The sequence below is a fragment of the Perognathus longimembris genome, chromosome 7 (assembly GCF_023159225.1).
Source record: "Perognathus longimembris pacificus isolate PPM17 chromosome 7, ASM2315922v1, whole genome shotgun sequence".
In the NCBI taxonomy this organism is placed as follows: Eukaryota; Metazoa; Chordata; class Mammalia; order Rodentia; family Heteromyidae; genus Perognathus; species Perognathus longimembris.
The window spans coordinates 15384996-15411836 of NC_063167.1; the positions used below are offsets into that span (position 1 = coordinate 15384996).

General features: G+C 42.6%; 1 protein-coding gene across 1 annotated transcript in view; it reads left to right on the forward strand.

Moving 5' to 3' along the window:
* Positions 1-26841, forward strand: part of Maco1 (macoilin 1) — a 73424-nt gene that overhangs the window by 39080 nt on the left and 7503 nt on the right. The window contains 4 exon segments of the mRNA XM_048350542.1: positions 19846-20004; positions 21203-21385; positions 22838-22958; positions 25901-26075. Of these exon segments, the coding sequence (XP_048206499.1) occupies positions 19846-20004; positions 21203-21385; positions 22838-22958; positions 25901-26075 (638 nt within the window).

Genomic DNA, 26841 nt, shown 5'->3' on the forward strand with positions numbered 1-26841 from the left:
CCTTTTAGGCTGGATAATGCAAGGTGTGGATGGACCAGTTTATCCATGCATTTCTACTGAAGGACAGCTTGGTTGTGAGACATAATGATGAAGAACATTTTTTGTACATTTTTTATTAACTTACATTAGTTGTTTAGGAAATTTCATTGTTACATTTCCACATGTTTTTACAATAATGTCTAATTAATCACTGTCCTTCCCACCTCCTATCTTTTCATATTCTTAGTTGCCATCATACATTATCATCTTTGATGAGATATCTGTTGAAATCTGGCCCAGCCCATTTTTAAATTGTCTTCTTATTATTGAGTTTTAAGAGCTTTGTGGATAATTTGAATAAGTCTCTGCTGTTATTATTATTATTATCATTATCATCATCATTATTATTTTGGTGGCACTAGAGTGAACTCAGGACCTGGCATTTGCTAGGCAGTTGCCCTACCACTGAGCCATACCTCTGGTCCTGTTTTACATTGGCTATTTTTAGGATAGGGGCTCCCTTCCTGTCCTCTTGCTCATCTGTGCTGTGATCTGCCTACTTTAAGCTTCCCATAGTTGCTGGAATGACAAGCACATGCCACTGTGTCCACCTTTCTTCCATTGGAGATGTTGTCTCATGGATTGTTCCATGTGGGCTGTCCTCGAGCTCTGTCCTCCAGTTCTCTACCTCCCAAGTAGCTAGGATTACAGTCATGAACCACAGTACCCAGCTTATGTATTTATTTCAGAGTCTCACTCTACAATTCAGGCTAGCCTTGAACTTGCAATCCTCCTGCTTCAGCCTCTCTGCTTCTGTGACTACAGGCATGTGCTATAATGTCTCCAGTCTTTTGGCAGTACCAGGGTTTAAATTCAACCACACCTGGCAGCCTAACTTTTTGCTAGGTATTTTGGAGATTCAGTCTTCTTCTCTTAGTGCTTATTTTTATTGATTGATTAGCTTGATTAAGAAAGAGTCTCGGGCTGGGGATATAGCCTAGTGGCAAGAGTGCCTGCCTCGGATACACGAGGCCCTAGTTTCGATTCCCCAGCACCACATATACAGAAAACGGCCAGAAGCGGCGCTGTGGCTCAAGTGGCAGAGTGCTAGCTAGCCTTGAGCGGGAAGAAGCCAGGGACAGTGCTCAGGCCCTGAGTCCAAGGCCCAGGACTGGCCAAAAAAAAAAAAAAGAAAGAGTCTCACTGGATGACCCAGGCTGACCTGGAACTCATTGTTGAAAGATCTGTCTTAAGCTCAAGATTTTTCTGCCTCAGCTTCTTGAGTGCTGAGATTACAGATACATACCTCCATGCCCAGTTTAATGTTTATTTTTAATATAATAACTTGTTAAAGTAATTGAATTATATCCAGTGTGAGGCATCACTGAAAAAAATAAGCATTCAGTTTGTAGAATGGTAATTTATTTTATTTTTGGCTAGTGCTGGGACTTGGAATTCAAGGCCTGGGCACTGTTTCTGAGCTTCTTTTGCTCAAGGCTAGTGCTCTGCCACTTGAGCTACAGTGCCATTTCTGACTTTTTCTGAATAGTTTATTGGAGATAAGAATCTCACGGAGGGCTGGGAATATGGTCTAGTGGTAGAGTGCTCGCCTCTTATACATGAAGCCCTGGGTCCGATTCCTTAGCACCACATATATAGAAAAAGCCAGAAGTGGTGCTGTGGCTCAAGTGGTAGAGTGCTAAGCCCCAGGACTGGAAAAAAAAAAATCTCATGAACTTTTCTGTCTGAGCTGGCTTTGAACTGTGATCCTCAGATCTCAGCCTCCTGAGTAGCTAGGATTACAGGCGTGAGCCACCAGCGGCTGGTTTTTTTTTTTTTTTTTTCATCTGAAAGAGGTCTATGTAGACAAGCTTCTCTATCGACCCCATCTTTTTTGAGTCCTAGAGATGAAGTGACTAGTGCAGGTAGCCCAGCTAGAATGAATGGCCTTGCCATGGCCAGACTGAAGTGTTTTTTTTTTGTTGTTGTTGTTTTTGCCAGTCCTGGGTCTTGGACTCAGGGCCTGAGCACTGTCCCTGGCTTCCTTTTGCTCAAGGCTAGCTAGCACTCTGCCACTTGAGCTACAGCACCACTTCTGGCCGTTTTCTGTGTACGTTGTGCTGGGGAATGGAAAGCAGGGCTTCATGTATATAAGGCAAGCACTCTTGCCACTAGGCCATATCCCCAGTCCCCAGACTGAAGATTTTTGACTTCTTGTGATACCATACTGCTTTTAAAAAGGTTTATCAACTTGCTTTATTTTCTGTTTTATATTAATGCACATACAGCGAGCAACAATTTGATATTTATGATCTCAATGCTAAACTCTACAGAATACTTAAGAGTTTCAGAAATTGTTAACCTTCCTTTCTAGAGAAATGTCTTTTTTTTTTTGGCCAGTCCTAGGCCGTGAACTCAGGGCCTGACCACTGTCCCTGGCTTCTTTTTTGCTCAAGGCTAGCACTCTGCCACTTGAGCCACAGCGCCACTTCTGGCCATTTTCTGTATATGTGGTGCTGAGGAATCGAACCCAGGGCCTCATGTATACGAGGCAAGCACTCTTGCCACTAGGCCATATTCCCAGCCCCTAGAGAAATGTCTTAAGTGCTTCAAAAATTCTTACTCTTGCCAAAAAATCACAAGGGTATACTTAACTACAATAACTTAATAGAAGAACCAGCAGCTGCTTGCATCTGTGAAAGCTTACAGTATCTCTGGAAAGCCAGCCCTGATGAGGGGCGTTTGGAATTAGACTGGTGCAGACCGCTTAGAGCATGAGATGCACCCTTCATTTCTTGTGTTGCTTAGCTTGGCCACAGCAGACTGGAAGACCCAGGAATGTAGCTGTCAGCTTACCCTTCAGGGAGACCACTGGTCCTCTTCCTGCTTGGGAGACCTTGAATTTGGGATCCTAACATACCCATGATGCCACTTAGAGGTTTTGAAAGTGTGGAAGACTATAAAGAGCTTGGGGGTGGAAGGGTGCATGCCTGCCAGTCCTGGAGCTTCAATTCAGGGCCAGGGCACTGTCCCTGAGCTTTTGTGCTGAAGGTTAGTACTCTACAACTTTGAGCCACAGCTCTATTTCTGGCTTTTTTTTTTTTGGCCAGTCCTGGGCCTTGGACTCAGGGCCTGAGCACTGTCCCTGGCTTCTTCCCGCTCAAGGCTAGCACTCTGCCACTTGAGCCACAGCGCCGCTTCTGGCCGTTTTCTGTATATGTGGTGCTGGGGAATCGAACCTAGGGCCTCCTGTATCCGAGGCAGGCACTCTTGCCACTAGGCTATATCCCCAGCCCTATTTCTGGCTTTTTGGTAGTTAATTAGAGATGAGTCTCACGGCCTTTCCTGCCCAGGCTGGCCTTGAACCATGATCTCCACCCAGCAAAGAGCCTTTTCTTACAGGGAAAGTAGAAATTTGCATAACATTGTAAAATACTCAAAACTCTTATTATTTTCTAAACCCCTGGGTTATTTGGGCACACCAAAATATGATTAATTAGAACTCAGTTTTCTCTTAGAATTGGTGGTTTATTTGTAGGCATGTAAGCAAAGTAGTGGAGAAACATATCTTAGTATTTTTCCTGAAATCCAAAAGAAAACAGAGAAATACTTTGAGAAATTTCAGCTTATTCGCTTAATACTGAAGAGTGTTTGTTTAACCTGTATGCATATCTGGAAAATGACTTTTATAATCAGATCTTTGTCTTAACAAATATATTTTGAGCATATGCACTGGTAAAACCTGATTTGTAAATAAGCTGTATAATGTTCTTGTTCATCAATGAGTATACTGATTAGTATTTGTTTTTAGTACTCTGAGACATACGTAGTGATCTAAGATATGAGTGTTCCTAGAGTCATTGCCCTTTATTAGCCCTTATAAACTTGTATTTATATTTTGTGACTTTAGGTTTCTCTCAAAAGGAGAAAGATAATAAAAGCTAAAATAGTAGCCAGCTTTCCCCTTTGGCTAGAACTTGTTGGTGACAAACATTGGTTCAACTAGCCATTCACAGACTTCCATGCCTCTGTGATTATTGTTGTCTTCTAGATACCAGGATTTCAGATTGCTGCATAACCTCTGACTTTCTAAAGGCTCTTTGATGTACGTGGCCTTGCTGCTTGGGATAATTATAATACTTCCTATTATTCATGTGCCCAAATTGTAAAATGTCTACATGCGAATTTAAAATGACATATCTATTGAAAGGAAAGATCCATGGTCTTAGATGCTAATTTTTTTTTTTTTTTTTTTTTTTTGGCCAGTCCTGGGCCTTGGACTCAGGGCCTGAGCACTGTCCCTGGCTTCTTCCCGCTCAAGGCTAGCTAGCACTCTGCCACTTGAGCCACAGCGCCGCTTCTGGCCGTTTTCTGTATATGTGGTGCTGGGGAATCGAACCCAGGGCCTTGTGTATCCGAGGCAGGCACTCTTGCCACTAGGCCATATCCCCAGCCCTAGATGCTAATTTTTAATGGCCAGTGGATTCTGAATAATTTGTTGTAGTGGAGAGAGAGCCAAGAAGCCCTTATTTTGTGATCTTAGAAAAACAAGAAGGAAAACTAGAGGTGAATGCTCTTTACTGGGAGAACAAAAAGACCCCAGTTTACCCTGCTCCTTTTCCCTTACTGTGGCCTGGGTCAGAGTAGTGAAGCCAGCTCCAGTTTCTGGAGGTGAAGAAGTAAGTTGCTAGATCAAGCTGATGTAGAAAGAGGGAAGATTCAGTGCTCAGTAGCTAGGGACTGTGAGAGCAAAGCAGGATTAGAATCCAAAGCGAAGGCTTGACTTCTGGAAGGAAGCAAACAGAGTAATCAGTTCAGAAACTAGAGCCTCTGAGACTCAGGGGAGGGGGCTTTTAGGACCACTTCATTTCTCTCAAATCCCTAAAGGATCCAAAGTGGGAAATCATAAAGATAACAAGATGCCCTTCAAGGTTAAAGCCTGTCTTAAAAGAAGGTAATAGAAAGAACCCAAGCTTGATTGCTAAAGGGGAGAGATTAAACAAAACAGTTTTTATTGAATGAACAACTAAAATCATGGGTAGATATTTCTCAGGTACACAGAAAATACTCGACATATATACCAGATGGTCAGTTGTAGCTTGTAGAGGACCTTTACTTCCTATGTTGTTACTTTGTGTACGGTTTCAATCTTTATAGCAGGCTTATTGTGCCCATAACAGAATGTAAGCTCAATGAGACAGAGGATACTTTTTCCCTTGTCTATCACTGTACAGTATTGGCAGAGTAGGTACTTAATAGATGCCTATGGAGTGAATGACAGTTACCTTTGTGTAGGAAAGCCAGCCATTGGAGAGGGAGAAACTGGGGACCAGTAATTTCTAGATAGTACAACTCAAAAGGCTTTAGAAAGGCTTTAGATTTAGAAAACCTAAATCTATTGCATTCGACTGAACCAAGAACCAGACAGCCAGAATCAGTTTGTTGCTTTTCAAGAGGTTAACTGGTTGTTGTTTTTTTTATTTTAATAGTTTCCATTTCAAACCACTTTGCTTCGTATTTCCTAGGAAGTCTTACAGTTTAGCCCTCTGTCAGTACTTTTTGCCAAGGCTTTACTTTTACTAAGGCAAGGAACTCTGGAAATTACATAGAACAAGATGAGAGAAATCCTCTGAGACACAGCTGTCAGTTTTCTCTGGCAGTGTGTTAGTTGTGCTCCAGGGCCAATGAATTTAGGTATAAGCCACCTGTCATCCAAGAACAGGGGGGAAATCAGTTGGCTCTCTGTTTCTGTTAGCCTTGACCATCCTGGTGATAGTTGGAGAGCTTGGATTCTCTCATTACTATTCTACTCCTCTGTGTGTGTGTGTGTGTGTGTGTGTGTGTGTGTGTGTGTGTGTGTGTGTGTGTGTGCATACGGGCACACTTGTGCCCTATTCTGGGGCTTGAATTCAGGGTCTAATCACTGTCCTTGAGCTTTTGTGCTCAAGGCTAATGCACTCCTGAGTAGCTAGGATTATAGATATGAGCCACCAGTGCCCAGTTTACAGCTTACTGTTTTTCTCTTTGCTCCAAGGAACTAGGTTGGAGGAAGTAGATTATCCAGGTAAGGAAATAGATTATCTCAGATCTGGAAAGGGAATGGTGTATTTGCTTGTTCTCTTTTGCATTTGAATATATTTTGCCTGTGTGTCAGGAATCATTTGCAGAAAAAAAAAAAATCTGGTTTTAGGAGGCAAGGATCTGGGCTTTGAGGACTTTCCCCTACTGCTTTCCATATAGTGTTTGCTACCTTCACATCAGCTACTGCAGTACAATGACTTGCTGACCCCTTGAGTAATGGATAACAAAGCAGGCCTTTCACCACTATTGGGTGTGTAATAAATTATTTGTAATAGCATTGTTTCTAGCTGAAAGGTAAAAATATGTGAGATTTTAGAATGAGGACTATGAAAACTCGACTCTTAGAGATTATGGCCAGACTAGATTTTTTTTTTTGCCAGTCCTGCGCCTTGAACTCAGGGCCTGAGCACTGTCCCTGGCTTTTTTTTGTTGTTGTTCAAGGCTAGCACTCTGCCACTTGAGCCACAGCGCCACTTCTGGCTTTTTCTATATCTGTGGTGCTGAAGAATCTAACCCAGGGCTTCATGTATACCAGGCAAGCACTCTTACCACTAAGGCCATATTCCTAGCCCCAGACTAGATTAAATATGTTAGAGATAGTCGCTCCTAAATGGTTTAGAAGTTATTAAGTGGAATAAAATAAGTAGTAGAGACGTAGGTCTGTTTAAGAAAGCATATGTGTTTTTAATCTCAGTGGAAACGTGTTTGATTTATGCTTGTCTGGCATTGTGTCTGACTAAATATACATTGACCAGCCTGTTTATTTCATTTTCTGCTATGTCCATAATGTTTTAAGCTCCTGTAGTTTCACTTAGTTTAACTCCATTTATATTAACTTCCAGTATAGTTGGCATTGATTTTAACCATTGCATGGGTTTAAAACTGCAGAATTAATGCAAGCATCTGAGTAGCCAATGGTGGAGAGATGTGAAGGTCAAAGTTCAAAGCCAAGCCAGGTCAAGAAAGTCCTCAAGACTCTTATCTCCAATTAACCAACAAAAAGCCAGAAATGGAGCTGTGGCTCAAGTGGCAAAGTACTAGCCTTGAACTAAAAGGTTCAAGGACAGCACCCAAGCCCTGAATTCAAGCTCCAGGACTAGTACAAACAAACAAAAACTGCATAGTATTCTGGGATATAAACATAGTAGTAGACCATGATGGTTTTATACGTAAATGGATACTTTTGTGAATTGAAGACCACATGCTATTTTAGAAACTAAGCACAAATGAATTTAATGTCTCCATATCCAGGTGGCAAGACAGGAAGGTGATTTTGTTATGTAGATAACTTATGCAATGGTTACTGGAGGTCCATTGAAGGAACATTGTAAGGTTAGGTTTAGAGAGCATTTTTATCAAAACAGTAATTTCTAGAGAGACTGAAGTTTTTATCATTAGGATTGACAAGGAACTACTGTATTTCATTCTGAGTCAGAGCCTCTGCCTGCACTTGGTAAGGTGAGATTTCCAGCTAAGGGAATAGAGATAGATTCCATGAAGGGACATAACTTCAAAGAAGAACCATGATTTCTCCCATGCTTCTCATGCTGGCCTTTGAATACTTTGCCAGCTGTTGTTAGGAATATTTTAGTCTTATAAATCCCTTGGAGACCTCTTTGACCTTCTTTCTGGCCTGCTGGGACTCTATGGATTAAAACAAATTTTGGGTTGCCTTTTTTTTTTTAAGAAGAAAATCTTCATCAAAAGGCAGATTTTATCTTTCTTAGTGTTCCATTAGATTCAAAACAGAAATAAAAAGTAATAAACTGGAAAGGATCAATTACACACACACACACACACACACACACACACTTCCCCACACGCCCACACACACTCTGTAGCAAGCAGATACAGATTCAGACTCATACAAGAGCAGGACAGACCCAAGAACATGTGCAGCAGGAGCGGGCGGTGCTCTGGGGTCTGTGTTGTCATCATTGGCTTTCAGTACTGTGCCTGACATAATGGAGCTTAGGAGTATAAACTTTTTCAAATGGTCAGCTACTTAGTGCCATGGGAGACTATAGGCCCAGTGTTGCCAAGTCCTTGGATATTTTGACATTTTGAACAGATGCCCAAAATAGGTCTCTATTTGTGAAATCATCCAGTTAAAAATTTCGTGTTGGGGGAGGATCAAACAAAATATGGTTATGAACCAGATTGGCTCACCACTTTGCAATCTCTGTTCCTAACCTTTCTTATTATGCTTGTATTTTGTTCCCACCCATCCCCTGGCTCCATCTATCAAAATTTTAGACTCTCAGGAAACACGGGCTGTAGGATTTTCTATTAGGTAATATCTGGGAAATGTGAACTAAACTGCCATGTCTTAATGATAGCCTTTTATTTTCTCTGTCACAGACTACATACAACCTTTCCTGTTGAATCCTATACCTAAGTGTGAGCTTTCTGGTATAGATGGAGGAAGGATGGATAACCTAGTGTAAGGAGGGGAGGAAGGATAGCCTAGTATAAGAAGGGGAGGAAGAATAGCGTAGTATAAGAAGGGTGGCTTTCAGCCTTCTGACGTTCATATTCCTACAGTGCTGTCTGTAGTGTAGGGAATGGCACAGGACACCCACATTCTTCCCTATCAAGAAGACGTTCTTTTTTTTTAACTGCATTTTTTTTTTTGGTCTTTTCTTTTTTGGTACTGGGGATTGAACCCAGGATGTTGCAAGTGCTTTGCCACTGAGCTACATCCCAGCCCAAGAAGACATTCTTGAAGCATAAAATATACCAGGGTGGCCCTGGGTATTTCTAGTCTTCACAAGCATGCTGCTTTGGAATCAGGACCTCAACAGAGCCCTTGTGATACTTGTGGTAGGTTCTGTATGTCCTGACCCGGGGTCACATGCAACCTAGGGGATTTTCCAGAGAGTCATAACAATCTGTAGCACTAGACTCTACAGAAATGATTGTTTTGGTAGGGGCCAATGAATAGCAAGTCATTGGTTTAAGAAATGAGGCATTCTCTACTTCAGAAAGGTAATTTTCCCTTCTTTGGAGTGGCCCAAACAGCCTGTGAAGGAAGCATTAGATTTTCCTCTAAGGCTTTCAGTGTATTCTGAAAGTAGCCTATGACTTGGACAGACCTAAGAGAAAAAGGGAGCACTGAACACTCACAGGAAGCACACTAACAGCTTTCTCTCTCTTTTGTTATTGGTTGTGGGGCTTGAACTCTGGGCCTGGGCACTCACCCTGAGCTCTTCAGCTCAAGGCAAGTGCTTTGAGCCACAGCATCACTTCTGCTTTTTTGTTGGTTTATTGGAGATAAGAGTCTCAAGGACTTGCTTGCCCAGGCTGACTTTGAACTGTGATCCTCAGATCTCAGCCTCCCAAGTAGCTAGGATTACAGGCATGAGCCCCTGGCACCCCACACAGCCTTCTCTTTTAAAATAACTTTCTCCTAGTTACAAAATAATAATTGAATTGTTATACATATATATTATGCCCAGTTTTGAAGATAAAGGAATAACCATTCACGAACTGCACACATCCCTCAATTTTTTATTAGCTATGTATTTTGTGTGTGTGTGTGTGTGTGTGTGTGCACGCACGCCTGTTCTAGACCTTGAACTCAGGGCCTGGGCACTGTCACTGAGTTTTTAGCTCAAGGCTAGTGTTTTACCACTTGAGCCATAGCTCCACTTCCGGCTTTTTAGTGGTTAATTGGAGATAAGAGTCTTATAGACTTCTGTCTTCAGGCTAGTTTTAAACCACAATTCTCATATCTCAGCCTCCTGAATAGCTAGGTTTATAGGCATGAGCCACCACCACCAAGCTTGCAGTGTATTCTTTTAATAAAACTGACCTCATATTATATATATACATATATATACATATACATAAATATACATATGTAAATATATATACCCATGTATTTTCTTGTATGCTTATATATGTAAGTTTTTTTATGTAAGATGTTTTGCAACGTGTGTGTGTGTGTGTGTGTGTGTGTGTTTTATGGTTTTTTTGGTTCAAGACCAGAACTTGAACTTGCTGACGCTTTATGCAATGTGTGTTTTTCACTGAACATTCTCCCATATCATTGAATATTCACTGATTTTTAATGATTTAATGTTATTAGCAACCAGATATATGAATATAATTTAGCCAGTCCTTGTGAGTACTCACGTTCTTCTGATTTTATTACAATATTATATAAGAAAATGCACTTACATAAATATTTGTATGCATGTTCAAATACTACATCAACAGATAAGAACATTTTAAGCCAGGCACTGATGGCTCATGCCTGTAATTCTAACTACTCAGGAGGCTGAAATCTGAGGATCACTGTTGGAAGCCAACCTGGACAGGGAAGTCCATGAAACTCATATCTCCAATTAACCACAAGCCAGATGTAGAGCTATGGCTCAAGTGGTAGAACACTAGACTTGATTAATGCCTAGGCCCAGAGTTCAAGTCTGACTTGGCAAAAAAAAACCAAAACAAGACAAAGAAATTTTAAAGACATGACAAAATCTAAACACATTGCTTTAAGGGCTTTATTAAAAATTCTTGTTACTAGCTGGCTACCATTGGCTCATACCTATAATCCTAGCTACTCAGGAGGCTGAGATCTGAAGATCATGGTTCAAAGCCAGCCCACGTAGGAATATCTGGGAGACTCTTATATCCAGAGCTGGAAGTGGAGCTGTGGCTTTAGTGGTACAGTGTTAACCTTGAGTACAAAAGCTTAGAGACACTGCCTGGGCCCTTGGTTCAAGACCCAAGACCGGCACCAAAAAAAAAAAATGTTCTTGTTATTGGCACTCATATTTTTATTCTTAGCTTTAAAAGTCAGGACTACTGCTTAAGTGGTAAAATGCCAGCCATGAGCAGAAAAAGAACAAAAGGTCCTGAGTTGAAGACCTATTACTCCCCATCCCACCCCCACACTAAATATTAGTGCCATATTTTCCCTAAATGGCCAGTTATATATAGTCCTCTAGAATTCTTTTCTTTTTCTTTTTGTTTTTCTTAAGGAAAAGTCATGTGTTTGCCTTCTGAGTTTGACAGATTATGGAGTAAAAACATAAGGCACTTATCAGATCTTCAGAGCCTTGTCTATCTGGGGATGTTTGTCCCTGTTAAACCGTTGTAGCCACCACAGTAAGACTCATGGCAGTTTCATTTTGGCATTTCCAAAGCTGTGGTTTGTAGAATGTATTGGAGCCCCTGGTAGTCAGTGTCGGCATTGTGTAAGATCCACCATATACTTAGCATACACTTTGCTGGGAATGACCCAAAAGTGGGAGGGGAAGTTAGTATGGAAGGTAATTGGTGTTTCTTTTAGGGACAGATTTATGAGCTCAGCTTTCAGCTGTGTGGTCTCTAAACAAATCATGTCTTGTATGATTAATGTCTGCCAGGAGACTCCTAATGGAATTAGGTACTTATCAAGATGAAGCAGTTCTTCATTCATTCTTTCTTTGTGCATCTGCTTTCTTCATAAGCAAACCCTCCTTGGCTCTGTCTCTGTCGACCTGTAATTCTCATGGCAGCCCTGTCTATTCTGAGCACTGAGGAGATGGACACGGTGTGAGGATTAGCGACATGATCTATAAGGATTGGGAGAAGCGTTGGAATACAGTCCTTCTTTCTTTTTTCTTTTCTTTTTTTTTTTTTTTTTTTGCTAGTCCTGGGGCTTGGACTCAGGGCCTGATCACTGTCCCTGGCTTCTTTTTGCTCAAGGCTAGCACTCTGCCACTTGAGCCACAGCACCATTTCTGGCCGTTTTCTGTATATGTGGTGCTGGGGAATTGAACCCAGGGCCTCATGTATAGGAGGCAAGCACTCTTGCCACTAGGCCATATCCCCAGCCCCTACAGTCCTTCTTTCTAAGTTCATAGTACAGTCAGTTCCTGGCTCCTAGGACCTGTAAGCCTGATTTCTTAGAAATCAGATCTGTGTACAGACGATTCAACTCCAGCATAACAAAATGACCTACTCCCTGTTGCCAGACATCTCCTGCCTTAATTACACAACCCCTCTGGAGAGAGACCTCCGTTTTTCTATCTTACCCATTCTTCAAGGCCCATTTTCAAAACAGCAACTATTAAACCCTACTATAACTGTTGGTAATTTTTATTTGTCAGTTGATACTTGTTTATGCTGGTCATCTAGCTGGGAAACCTGCCTCAGTCACTTGGCTATATAACTTGGAGATGGCTTTCTAAAGTCTGTTTTCTCCCAGTGCTAGCAGCAGGGGAAGTTCTAGTCACCAGCTCTTTGGAATACATCTGTAACCATCAACACCCTTTAACAGGGTCCACATGTAGCCTGGTGTTCTACAGTGTGGATAGGTGTGACTCCTAGAGTATTTGGGAACCTATACCCCGTGCCCGCCCCCCTCAGGTGAAGGAAGTCCTGTCTAAAACAGGTCTGCCTGCTTCTTAGGGAACTGATTTCCTGGGGAAATGTACTGCCCTGGTGCCTTCTGCTTCTGTGTTCTCAGTTAGGCCTCAGAAAGCTTCAGGCTTTATAAAAGCAAGCAGTTATTGGCAGTGCCCACTGGAGACCTTTCAACTTCAGTAAAGTCACAGTGCTGGCTGTGGCTGTAATTCTAGTCACTCACCAGAGAGGACAACTACAAACACTTAGAAGCAGGGTCTCCTTTTCACATACTTAAATACTTCTTAAGCCTTTTTTTTTTTCTTTCCTTTTGCCAGTCCTGGGGCCTGAGCACTGTCCCTGGGCTTCTTTTTTGCTCAAGGCACCACGTCTGTCTTTTTCTGTTTATGTGCTGAGGAATTGAACCCAGGGCTTCATGCATGCTAGGCAAGCACTGTCCCACTAAGCCACATTCCCAGCCCCTTAAATACTTCTTTCAAGTAAACCCGATACTTTATTGCCAGGTGTCCTCCCAGATGTTCAAAGATGTTTTATCCTTCTTACTCTTTCAAAAGCTAACATTTCAACTTCAAGTTTTGGATAGTAGGATGATCACCCTTTATTACAACCTAAATCTTTTCCTCTTACAATTAAATATTAATCACATAATGACTTCCATTTGCTGGGCAGGATTAGAGGCATAGTTAAGATTTGTGATGGGTAAGAGACATCCTCAATTTGACAGATCTCTTCCAAGTCAGTCTGACTTGGGCATCGAGGAAGTCTGCTGAAGATGGTCCCCAGCCCTGCTCTGTGAACTAGATAATGTGTTGGAATTCTGAAGCAGCTGAAGAACTTGACTAGACGTTGAGTCTAGCTTTTCATATTACCAGTAGAGTGGGTAGCAAGGCTGCTTGAACCTAATATGTAACAGTTGAGAATCCAGACTTGTCCAGTTGGGAAAAATGGATATGATATTTATAATAAGCATGGCCTCCAGTTTTGCCACTGGACTCTATGTCCAAAGTCCTGATGCCTTTGAAAAGGAGAAGAATGCAGAACGTGCATTTGTTTTTTTGTCTGAGTCTTGCTGAAATTTAACTAAGAAGGGATCTGAGCTTCTGAGTGAATTTATTTTTTAATGAACTTCCCAAGGCTGTGTATGGGAATTACAGTTTAACTTGTCAACCAAGTGCCTGGTGCTTCAATCACCCTTCCATCATCCTCCCCCATCCTGTCTGTTCCCTCCCCTCAGGCTTGTTTCACATTTCTCACTAAGATGAATTTTTTGGATGACTTTTTTCTTCCATTTTTCAACCCCTACTTACTGAAATTAGTATTAACAGTTAAAAACTTTATTCTGCCTCATTTTCTTTCTGCCCACTTGCTTCTAATTTAGCTTGCAACTATTGACCATTTAATTAAATCGCATAAATATATTTGAAGATTTTTGCATTAACCTCTCAACGCTGTTCAATCAGGACTTCCTGATATTTCACACTAATTATATACCTACATTTTACCTGACCGTCAGCACTGAGGGGTTAAGTATATCATTAAGGCAAGTAGGAGTTATCTATTTAACAAATGCTCCCAGCACTTGATTCAGTTTAATTTACTAGCTCACATGGTTCTTTTAAAATTCATGGCACACACACACACATACATGCAAATACAAATGGACAGGGTAAAGGTAGAAGTGGTTAAGTCCAGGGTGTACTTAGAGTAGGGTGGCAGAGCACGCTGATGCTTGGATGTGGAGAGGGAAGAAGCTCATCTATTGTAGTCTTCTTCCCCAGTGCCTCAGAATGTGACCTTATTTGAAAGCAAGTTTTACAGGAATTATGAAGTAGATATGGTGTCATCATGGTGGGCTCTAATCTAGTGTGACTGGTCCAAAGGGAAACTTAGGAACAGAAATGCATACAAAGAGATGTATAGATAAAAGCAGGGATCTAAGGGATGCTGTTTACATCAGGAGCATCCAAGAGTCTATCATACCACCAGCAATACTGGAGAGAATGGGCTAGATCCTCCTTCCATCTCTTGGAGGAAACCAACTCTGCTGAAACCTGGATCTCTCACTTCTAATCTCCAGTACTGCTGGTCATAAGGCTTGAACTTGGGAACTGGGCACTATCTCTGAGCTCTTTTGCTCCAGGCTAGCACTCAACCACTTTGAGCCACAGTACCAGTTCCAGATTTCTTTGGTTAATAGGAGATAAGAGTCTCACGGACTTTCCTGCCAAGGCTGGCTTTAACCGTGATCCTCAGATCTCAGCTCCTGAGTAGCTAGATTACAGGTGTGAGCCAGCAGCACCCAGCATGAGACATTGAATTTCTGTTGTTCCATACTTAAATTAATGGTACTTGATTATCACAACTCCAGAAAACTCATACCCTGAGTCACTGGCTGTGGCATCCTCTGAGCCAGGAGCACTAGAGAGAAAGAGCCAGCTGCTGAGCAATGACACCTTGAACTTTGCAAATGAAGTAATTTTGCAGCTACACATAAAACAATTCTCCAAAATTATATAGGACCTAAGGTAGAACCAATCTTCAAATGAGGAAGCAGCTAGATCTTTGGACTAAATAAAGGCTGTGTTGTTATCTGAATAAAAACTAAAGGGAAGTTTAAAAAAAGAAAACTCATGCCATGCATTTTTCTAGTGAACAGATGCAAAAATTGAGCCATATCGTAGAAACAGGAATGTATACTGCATGCATACAATGGAAAATTTTGCAGCAAGTGTTGCTGGGCTTTTTTTTTTTTCCAGTGTGGGAAGACTCTTATGTGCAAGCTGTCTATATGGTGCTTTCACCCCTAGGGCATATATTTATATATGTGAGGAAGACTTGCTGAGAATTCACCAATTCTAAATAGTGAATTCTGTCTAGATGGGAGTTATTTACATTTTAAACTGTTTATATTCTATTTTTATACTGATTTGATATCATTCTTGAAATTTTAAAAAATCTACTATGAGGCTTAAATCATTTTACCACTTAGCTTAGTAAATATTGAAAGCATAAAATGGATCCTCAATGTTATTAATGAATGCTTTGACAAATTGCCCATTGTTAATTTTCAACTGCTCGGAGCTACTTAGGCTAGGAAAGCTGGGGTTAAACTCTTAGTCATGCACTTTTAGAATGTTGATGATATCAGTTAGGAAAATTATGAAGCATTTGAGTTCTGTGTCTTCTGAGGCTAAATGGTTTTGTTTTAAAAATAAAAAAAAAATAAAAACAAGCTGGGTAGGCACTCGCGTCTTATGCCCATAATCCTAGCTACTCAGAATGTTGAGATTTGAGGATCAAATCTCCTATGGAGATAGGAGTCTCACACTTTCCTGCCTGGGCTGGCTTCAAACATCAGTCCTCAGATCTCAGCCATCTGTTTGTTTTGTTTTGTTTTTTTGGCCAGTCCTGGGCCTTGGACTCAGGGCCTGAGCACTGTCCCTGGCTTCTTCCCGCTCAAGGCTAGCACTCTGCCACTTGAGCCACAGCGCCGCTTCTGGCCGTTTTCTGTATATGTGGTGCTGGGGAATCAAACCTAGGGCCTCGTGTATCCGAGGCAGGCACTCTTGCCACTAGGCTATATCCCCAGCCCATCTCAGCCATCTGAGTAGCTAGGATTACAGGTGTGAGACACTGGTACCCCTCTCAAAATATTATTTTTAGTTTATGGTAGGAAGATAGGCTAGATTTTAAATAAGCCTGGTGTCCGTGGCCCATGCATCTAATCCTAGCTACTTAGGAGTCTGAGATCTGAGGATCATGGTTCGAAGTCAGCCTGGGCATTAAAAGTCCATGAAACTCTCACCTCCATTTAAACACTAAAAAAAAAAAAAAAAAAAAGGCAGGAAGTGGGGCTGTGTCTCAAGTGGTAGAGTGCTAGCCTTGAGCAAAAAAGCTAAGGGACGCCACAGTACTGAGGAAGGAGGGAAGAAAAGAAGGAAGAAAGGAAAGGAAGGAAAAAATGCAAACTGCACGCTGACTGACATTTGCCTCTGTGGGTTGAGTTTTGTGTTTCTGTGCTGCTGTGGCCTTGTGTGGCTTGGCGGGCGGGAGGTCTGGGCCCCGCTTGCTGCACCATAAGTGGCACCGCTGAGGTGGTAAACTGAAGAAGCACACCAGCAGCCATCTGTAAGTGGGTCAGGCCTAGAAATCCTAGACCTGCCAGAGGCGGCTTCAGAGATTGGCAGCTGATGAGGAAACTGAGGCTTGGATATCACATACTTTGCCCAGAGACATAGAATCGGCACCAGCATTGAATTCAGAACCCTGATGCCACATCCCTTTAAAAAACCATAATTCCTGTTCTCATCTGAAAACACACCGTTTGTACCAAAAATGGAACCCTCCAGCTGTGAAATCAACATTTTAGGAAAGATAAATTGCCTAGCATGTTTTCAGCCCCGGTTAATGGCATGCACCTGACAACATCAAACCTGCTTGGGAATATGTCCCTTGGGTTACTTCAGATGAATGAGCAACAGTGTGGCAATGGTGTAAATGCCGGTCTTTAATTGTTCAGGGCAGTTTTGAGAGTACACTGAACTGGAATAACCCTGACAATAGGGAAAGTGTGGCGTGATGTCGACTTGTGACCCTTCCCTGGGGACTGAGCCGTGTCAGGAGACCCAGCAGTATTTCTGGAACACAAGGTTTTTAGGCCATGGTCCCAGGTATTGGACAGGGGACCTGCAGTGGCGCCTGAGAGATCACTTTCAGTTTTTCATGACTTGGAGGGTTTGAGATTTTTGTGAAGATAGAATAAAGCTGGGCTCCCTCTCCCTCTCCCTCACCCTCTCCATCCCCTCCCCTTCCTTTTCCTTTCCTCTTATCTTTCTTCCTTCCTTTCTTTCTCCCTTTCTTTTTCTCTCTCTTTCTGTCTGTCTTTTTTGTTTCTTTTTCATTCTTTTCTTTTGTTCTTTCTTCCCCCCCCCTTTCTCTTCCTCCCTCTCTCCCTCCCTCCCTGCCTTCCTTTCTTTCCTTTTCTTTTCTTTTTCTTTTTGTAGTACTAAGGCTTGAACTCAGGGCCTCATGTTTGTTAGGGAGGTGCTGTACCACTTGAGCCCTATCCTTTTATCATTTTGGTTTCAATTATTTTTCAGGTAGGGTCTCACATTTTGGGGAGGGCAGGGCTGGACTGGATTGTGATTCCCCTATTTACATCTTCTGCCTAGTTGGGGTGGCAGGCATGGGTTACCACCCCCAACTTATTGGTTGTAGTGAACATCTGCCTAACTTCTTGCCTAGGCTTCCCTCAAACTGAGGTCCTCCCAATCTCTGCTTTTCAAGGAGCTGGAATTATAGATGTGCGTCACCATGTGCAAGCTGCTGTTTTTTGGTGTTTTTAAGTGAGGCCAGACAACATAAACATGTCTATAGGGACTTATGTGCAAGCTGCTGTTTTTTGGTGTTTTTAAGTTAGGCCAGACAACATAAACATGTCTATAGGGACTTAGTCTACAGCTCCAGAGAATTTTCCATTGCCCTTCAGAAATCTTGGTGCTATTGATATGCTATTGGTGATATGTAAGAGTTTCAACAGGGTTGTCTGTAGCTCAATGGTAGAGCTTGTGTGTAGCATACATGAGGTCCTAGTCCAAACCCCAACATCAAAAAAGCAAAATAAATAAAGAATATCATCAGAGTAAACTGATGTTTACCTTCCTGTATTTGTATCCTGGTAGAAAACTGTCTTTGTCTTGCGGGGTATATCCTTCACCTGACCTTCAGTACCACTGTCTACAGTCCCAGCCAACCCTCCACATCTATGTCAGTGACAGTCATACCTGAGGCCAGATGGAGTCTTATCCCAAATAGCTGCAGTTATAGCCCTGCCTCTGAGTTTTTGAGCATGCTTCGTCTCTCTACCCCAATTTGAGTGCCTGTCCTCCCCTCTACTTCAAATCTTATCCATCTTTGGGGCCCAAATCCATTCCCAGTCTTCTCTCTGCAGCGCTCAGGAGCACTTCTGCCTGTCCCATGTGTGGAGGCAGCTCCAGTTTGACCTGGTGGGAAAGAGAACGGACAAGTGGACTCTGGTGCTCCAACTGACTGGGGAATCAAGGGCTGCAAGATTTCTTCACTTGGAAAAATAGAGATAATAATTGCACTTGGAGGGCTGGGAATGTGGCTTAGCAGTAGAGTGCTTGCCTAACATGCACGAAGCCCTGGGTTCAATTCCTGAGTGCCACATTAACGGAAAAAGCCAGAAGTGGCACTGTGGCTCAAGTGGTAGAGTGCTAGCCTTGAGCAAAAGGAAGCCAGGGACAGTGCACAGGCCCGGAGTCCAAGGCCCAAGACTGGCAATAAATACATAAATAAATAAATGCACTTGACCTATGGTCATGCAATTAGATAAGTTCATACCATTAAAATCTGTACTGCAGTGCTGGACATGTGTTTTCATTATTTCTCTTTCATGTATTTAGTCTTAACCTTCTTTGTATTGTTGTTAAATCATTTAAACTACTAGTCACTTAAATTTCACTAGTCCCTAGTGAAACTACAAGGTCTTCCGGATGAAGCAAAAGACTTGTTTGGTTTTTTGTTGGTCCTGGGTCTTGAACTCAAGGCGTGGTCACTGTCCCTAGGCTATTTTGCCACAGGCCACTTGCTGTTTTTGTGATAGTTAATTGGAGATAAGAGTCCCATGCTCCTGCCTGCCTGGGCTGGCTGTGAACAGGGCGCTGGCTGTGATCTGCGGTCCTCACATCTCAGCTTCCTGAGTAGCTAGGAGTACAGGTGTGAGCCACCAACACCCTGCCATCTTGTATTGTTTTATTGACCTTTTTACTACCTGTGAATATATAAATCCTCAATATATATATCACTTAAAAATGAAACAAGGTGGGGCTGGGGATATAGCCTAGTGGCAAGAGTGCCTGCCTTGGATACACGAGGCCCTAGGTTCGATTCCCCAGCACCACATATGCAGAAAACGGCCAGAAGCGGCGCTGTGGCTCAAGTGGCAGAGTGCTAGCCTTGAGCAGGAAGAAGCCAGGGACAGTGCTCAGGCCCTGAGTCCAAGGCCCAGGACTGGCCAAAAAAAAAAAAAAAAAAATGAAACAAGGTGTTCAAGAAAATAAATTGAGCAGAGAATAAGATAGACTAAGTTGGGGGGTCATGAGATAGTTAGCAGATTCCCCTAGCTGACACATAAGGAAACATCAGTGAGGAGGGGACCTTAGGCTTCAGCTGCTCTGCTCTCTGCCCTCCTTTTCCAGTGCCTCAGATACTTACAAATACCATCTTTACCTGTCAATAACACAAACATTTGAAGGAAATCAAAAGAGAATGGAGGCTTGGTGGATCACACAGTAAAATGAAGCCAATTGCAGACAGGAGTCTGATGGGGCCTTCTCCCTCACCAACCCCCCCCCCCCCCCAGGTGCTCTCTCCTAGATGAAAATGCTGTCTTTCTCCTCCTAGGCTGGAACAAGACATTAAAAAGTTAAAGGCTGACCTGCAAGCCAGCCGGCAAGTGGAACAAGAGCTCCGCAGTCAGATCAGCTCCCTCTCAAGCACTGAGCGAGGGATCCGTTCAGAAATGGGCCAGCTCCGACAGGAAAACGAGCTGCTGCAGAACAAGTACGCACGCCTTGCTGCCTTGCTACATCTCTTATTTGCAGGGCTTGGAGCACAAGATTCATAAAGACATAGCAGAGAAGTTTCTAAATTAAATGTTTAAGCTATTCAGTTTAACATCAGATATGTTTTATAGAATATGTAAAAACATCACCACAAGTTTACTGATATTACTATTTTTCCTTTTTTCTTTTAATAACTTATTTAGCTATGTGAAATAGTTATTGAGCTCTTGTGATAATGTAAGTAAAATTGGTAAGAAGTAATTCTACAATTTGAAAATCATCTTTCTTTGAGTGAAAACTTCCAGAGGATCAGACTACATTTACTTTGATTCTCAGAACTAGAAAGTGACATTGAACTTACATTTCTATTTTATTTGAAGAGCCCAACAAAACGTCAGCACTTCCAGGAGAATTCTTTTAAGCTTTCTATTAATTCGCTCTGGAATTGCTTGTTGACTAAATGCGGAATTGTCTTTTTTTTTTTCCCCACTAAGCAATGCAGTTACCATTATAGGCTCTGGGCTTTCATTTTAAAAGACGAGTCCCATATATGTGACCCAAAACTAGAGCATTACAGGTTTAAAAAACAACAACAACAAAACACAACTCTATTGTGCTTCTGGCCAACATTTGTTTGTGATGGTTCTAGCATTGATCCCTAGGGAACATTCTTGTGCTAGGTCCACCTCACATTGATAGATTGGCGCTGTGGGCTCTTCTGAGCAATGGATTTGGGAACACCGAGTAAATGGCTCAGCCAGAAAGGCTGCAGCCTGACTGTCTCCCGCCCTAGTACCGTTTCAATGGTTAGTCCCATCTATGGTCTTTGAGGACACCTAAGTTCTTTCTAGGTGCTTTGCATCACTACAGTTAGATCTACAATTATTTCCTTCCATTAGAAACCTCCCAAAGCCTATATGCTGAACTACCTACAGTGGATCCCTTACCTTGAGAGGGTAGGTGTAGGGCTGAATCGTGTAAGACATTGCTTACTGGTGTTCAGGAATTGTTAAATAGTACCCCTGTTTTCTCTTGGAACACTGGGAGTGGATATTTATGATTTGTTGTTCAAATTTCCTGTGTACTTGACCTGAAATGATGGGGGATGGGGAGGGGGGGGATAAGGTCATTTTTCTCAAGGGTTTATAGTGGGTTTTTCAAATAGTAAAACATTAGTGACAACTGTTTCCCTACAGGCTACATAATGCTGTGCAAATGAAGCAAAAAGACAAGCAGAATATCAGTCAGTTGGAAAAAAAGCTAAAAGCCGAACAGGAAGCCCGAAGTTTTGTAGAAAAGCAGTTAATGGAGGAGAAAAAAAGGAAGAAGTTAGAAGAAGCCACTGCTGCTCGGGCTGTTGCGTTTGCGGCTGCATCTAGGTATGTCCATGTCACCTGAGTGTATAAAACAAGGCTGCTTTCCAAGACAGACGTGCAGATCTGATGCTTTGAGTAGGACTGGAACAGACAGCAAACATGCAGGGATGGATTTGTTTATTTTGTGTAGAATTGGAGATCAAACCCAGAGCCTTTTGCATACTGAGCAGGTGCTTAGTCACTGAGCTATATGCCCAGCCCTAATGGATTGCTTTTAATACTGTTTCTGTTGTTGTTTTGTTTTTTGTTTTGTGCCAGTCCTGAGGCTTGAACTCAGGGCCTAGGTTCTATCCCTGAGCTTTTTTTTTTTCCTCAAGTCTAGTGTTTTATCACTTGAACCACAACTTCATTTCCAAATTTGGGGTGGTTAATTGAAGATAAGAGTTTCACGGACTTTCCTGCCCAAGCTGACTTTGAAGTGTGATCAGCCATCAGCACCTTGCAAGAGATTTTTTTTAAAAAATAAAGTTAATTGATCCCTACTGAAGACAGTACCTGTTGACATCTACCTTAATCTGCTCTGTAGGCCTGAAGTCAAGTCACCATGGCTGGTAGAAAATTATATTAGAAAGTTAGAAGACCTTGAATCTTATTCTAGTTCTGTAACCTATAGGCTAAGAGATTGAACTAATGTTATACCTATGTGGCCTCAGTTTTCTTACCTGGAAAATAGGGTAAATATACTTTAAGTTGTTAGATAGATTGAGTAAAGTACCTAGCCTGGGGTCTGGCTCATATAGACATTCAACAAATGGGATTTTTTATTTTTATTTTTATTTTTTGCCAGTCCTGGGCCTTGGACTCAGGGCCTGAGCACTGTCCCTGGCTTCTTTTTGCTCAAGGCACTGCCACTTCAGCCACAGCTCCACTTCTGGCCGTTTTCTGTATATGTGGTGCTGGGGCGTTGAACCCAGGGCTTCGTGTATACGAGGCAAGCACTCTTGCCACTAGGCCATATCCCCAGCCCCGGGAATTATTTTAGATCATTGTTGAAATGATCAGAAATAGAATTAGCATATTGAGCCAAAAGTTAAAACCTAACAAACCCTGGAGTATAAAACATATATCAGACCTGCACCAGGCACTGGTGGCTTATGCCACCAACTAGCTACTCAGGAGGCTGAGATCTGAGGATCACAGTTTGAAGCCGGTGCAGGCAGGAAAATCTGTGAGACTCTTATTTCCAATTAACCACTCAAAAGCTAGAAGTAGAGCTGTGGCCCAAAGTAGTAAAGCATTAGCTTTGAGCAAAGAGCTAAGGGACAGCACCTAGACCCTTGAATTCAACCCCCCACAACGGACAAAAAAAAAACAAAACACAAAAAAACGAGGCAAAACGTGAGCCTGTGTATTTTTCTACATCTCCTAGGATCTTGGACCAATTCCCATGGACACAGAGGGAGAAATGTAAACCTATAATTTTCTGAATACCTTATTTCCTTCTCTTTTCTACAGGGGAGAATGCACTGAAACCTTACGGAACCGGATCCGAGAACTAGAAGCAGAAGGCAAGAAGCTCACAATGGACATGAAGGTGAAAGAAGACCAGATTAGAGACCTAGAACTGAAAGTTCAGGTACTGGGAGATAAAAGACTTCACTCCTGTTGAATTCCTCTCTTAGCCTATATTGTGCTCTGTGCTACATTGTGGTACTTGTGATACAAACCATATCTCATTGCATCTGAAAATCTTGTGTGCAACAAAAGGACTTAACAGGCTAACCTTGTCCAGCTCATTCATGTCCTGATCAGAGCAGTGCATAACAAGGAAAAAAGATGAATTGATAAAAAGGCTTTGCAATGTTTGGATAATGGGAGAAAACAGGATTCAGATCTCATCTCATAACACAGAAAAAGAAAATCCAGATTAAAAAGGTGTAATCCTAGCTACTTAGGAGGCTGAGATACAGAAGATCACCATGTAAAGTCATCCAAGGAAGAAAAGTCTAAGAGACTCCCGTCTCTGATTAACCAGCAGAATTCTGGACTGGAGGCATAGCTCAAGTGGTAGAGTGCCAACTGAGCAAGCAAGCCAAGTGAGTGTGAGACACTGTGTTCAAGCCCCAGTTCTGCCAAAACAAAAAGAGGAAAAGAAGAAAAGAGAATTGAATGCAGAAGAAAAAAATATTCTGGGTTGTTGTTTTACCAGAGCCTAAACTCAGGGGTCTTAAATTTGCTTGGCTGGCTTGCCCCTGGCTGGTGGTCTGTTATTTGGGCTGTAATTCTAGCCTATAAATATTCTGGGGGGGGGGGTGTTGTTGTTTGCTCCTGGGGCCTGAGCTCAGGACCTGGGCACTGCCCTCAGCTTCTTTACTGAGGATAGAGCTCTGCCTCTTGAGCCACAGCTCCACTGCCAGCCTTGTGGTAGTTAATTGGAGATAAGAGTCTCACAGACTTTTCCTTGCATGGGCTAGCTTTGTATTGAGAGCCTCAGATCTCAGCCTCCTAAAAAGCTAGAATTACATACAGGCATGAGCCACTAGTGCCTGGCAAATATTCTGTGTTTTAGTAAGTGAAAATATAGTCAAATTTATTTGATTTTGAATCAAGGAAAGACTTCATAAGCATAAAAGCACATGCTGGTGGCTTACATTTATAATCCTAGCTACTCCAGAGGCTGAGATCTGAGGATTGTGGTTTATAAGCCAGCTCGAACAGGAAAGACCACAAGATTCTTGTCTCCAATAAACTGCCAGAAAAACCCAGAAGTAGAGCCGTGGCTTAAGTGCTAGAGTACTAGCCTGAGCAAAAGAATCTCAGGGATGACATCCAGGCCTTGAGTTCAGGCTCTAGGACCAGAAAAAAAAAAATTATATCCCAAACTGTAGTTAGAGTATTATTTCAGTCAAGCAAAAAAGCATACAAATAACTAACAAAGACTTAAAAGAAAACATTTTTCAGTGGTGTGGTTATAGGAAAAATTTTTGAACCTTTTTTGGAGGGGTAGGTGGGGGGCTTGAATTCAGGGCCTGGGTACTGTCCTTGAGCTCTTTTGTGCAGGGCTAGTGGTCTACAACTTTGAGCCCTACCCCCACTTCCAGTTTTCTGTTGGTTAATTAGCGATAAGAGTGTCAGAAACTTTCCTGTCTGGGCTGGCTTTGTATTGAGATCCTCAGATCTCAAGCCTCCTAAGTAGCTAGGATTACACACATGAGCCACCAGTGCCTAGCTTGAACTTTTTCATATTACTAAATTCTTGATAATGAGTTTGAATATCTTTTTTACAAGAAAAATTTCAAAACATATTCTTATTAGCCAATAAGTGTATTACCAACTATCTTTGATGCATGCGTGCGTGTGTGTGTGTGTGTGTGTGTGTACATACACCTGCATGCGTGCATGCTAGTAAAAGACTGGGCTTCACACTCTCACTTGGCTTTTTTGCTCAAGCCTGGCACTCTGCCACTTGAACCACAGCTCCACTGTGCATTTTTTGCTGTTTATTTGGCGATAAGAGTCTCATAGACTGTTCTGCCAAGAATAGCTTGGCAGAAAAAACTCAATCATCCGATCTCAGCCTCCCGAGAAACTAGGCTTAGGCTGAGCCACCAGCATCTATTCCAAATGTCTTTTAAATAGGGTTTTCTACAATTTGCATAATTAAAGTAATGAACATTTGTGCAAGTTTTTTGTTTGTTTCTTTGCTGGTTGTAGGGCTTGAACTGTGGGCCTGGATACTGCCCCTAGGCTCCTTTTGTTCAAGGAAGACTAGCACTCTACCACTTGAGCCACAGTGCCACTTCAGCTTTTTCTAAGATTAATTGGAGATAAGAGTCTCAGGGACTTTCCTACCTGGGCTGGCTTTGGACTGTGATCCTCAGATCTCAGCCTCCTGAGTAGCTAGGATTATAGGTGTGAGCCACTAGTGCCCAGTTTTATGCAAGTTTTAATGCAGGTTAAGAGAAGAGTTTTGGCACGTTTGGCTGTGGCATTACAGCAACATTTATGCCCTGCATATTGACATGCTATCATCTATCTAAGTGACTATCGAAGAAAAAATTATCTGTGGTCTTGAATTAGACTTTCAAGAAAGTGATGGATTTGAGGCAGAGAACATTGTAATTAGCATGTGCCATGCCCCCAACCCATTGGTGAACTTATTACTACCCCTGAATGGCTTCCTGTATGTATATCACCTTGGAGGTAGAGTTGGTCCTTGCTCCCCAGAATGATGTGTAAAGTCTTGAAGTACTGAGATTCTGTTCTAGTGGCCAGGTCAAGAATAGTGTTTAGGGGCTGGGAATGTGGCCTAGCACTAGAGTGCTTGCTTAGCATGCATGAAGCCCTGGGTTCAATTCCTCAGTACCACATAAGCAAAAAAAGCCAGAAGTGGCGCTGTGACTCAAGTGGTAGAGCACTAGCCTTGAGCAAAAGGGCTCAGTGCCCAGGCCTTCAAGCCCCACTACCACCCCCCAAAAAACAACAACAAGAAAAATAGTAGTTAACAGTGATTCCAGGTTAATTTGTAGACAACACTGCAAAAACTGTCTTGTAGCATTTCTGTTTTGATCTTGACAGGAGCTTCGGAAGTACAAGGAAAACGAGAAGGACACGGAGGTGCTAATGTCAGCCCTCTCCGCCATGCAAGACAAAACGCAGCACCTGGAGAACAGCCTAAGTGCAGAGACGAGAATCAAGCTGGACCTGTTCTCTGCGCTGGGCGATGCAAAGCGGCAGCTGGAGATTGCGCAAGGTAGGAGAATGGTGGGCCCCATGGGGTGGCAGCACTGAGGCGGCCCAGGGCTGCGGAGAACAGAGGTTCCCATAGACATTGCAGGGTGAGCTTCAAGTGGTCTAGTAAGTGGCCGACAGTGAATTGTAGGAATCTTCACATTAATTCATCGTGAGATGAGAGCATGTCATGTGCAGGGCATTCAGAGAAGAGTATGCGTTTCTGTATTCAAGGAGTTCTTGGTGTTATTGATGAAGTACCGATGTACAGAGTCATAGAGAGGTGCTGGCATCGCAGCATCTATACGCCTGTGGGAACAGGAAGGGCGGGGGGAGCTAAAGCAGCCTGAGGAGTTGGAGAGGATCACATCCCAGGGAGCTGATGTCTGAGCTGCAGCCTGCGTGATGAGAAGGGTGGGCCCGGTGCAGACGCAGCCTGGGGACAAGAGGTCATGAGAAGTGACCACCTCAAAAAAAGACAGCCCAGCCAGGCTGGGAGGTGACACGGAGCCCAGTGCCTTTCTAGCTGCTGGCTGGACTGTGGGTGGAGGTCTGGAGAGCAGGCCATTCACTGGGGAGATAATTGTTAAGACCTACTATGTGCCAGGAATACAATCCTGGCGAGGATGGGTGGAGAACAGTGAGGAGTGTGTCACGTGATGATAAGCACCTAAAGGAAAAGAAGCCAGTGCTGAGGGCATGTGTGAGTGCCCTACACAAGGCTGTTCTTTCACACTACAGCCACAGAAGGTCCTTTGAACAGCAGACCAAGGACAGGGTGAGTGACA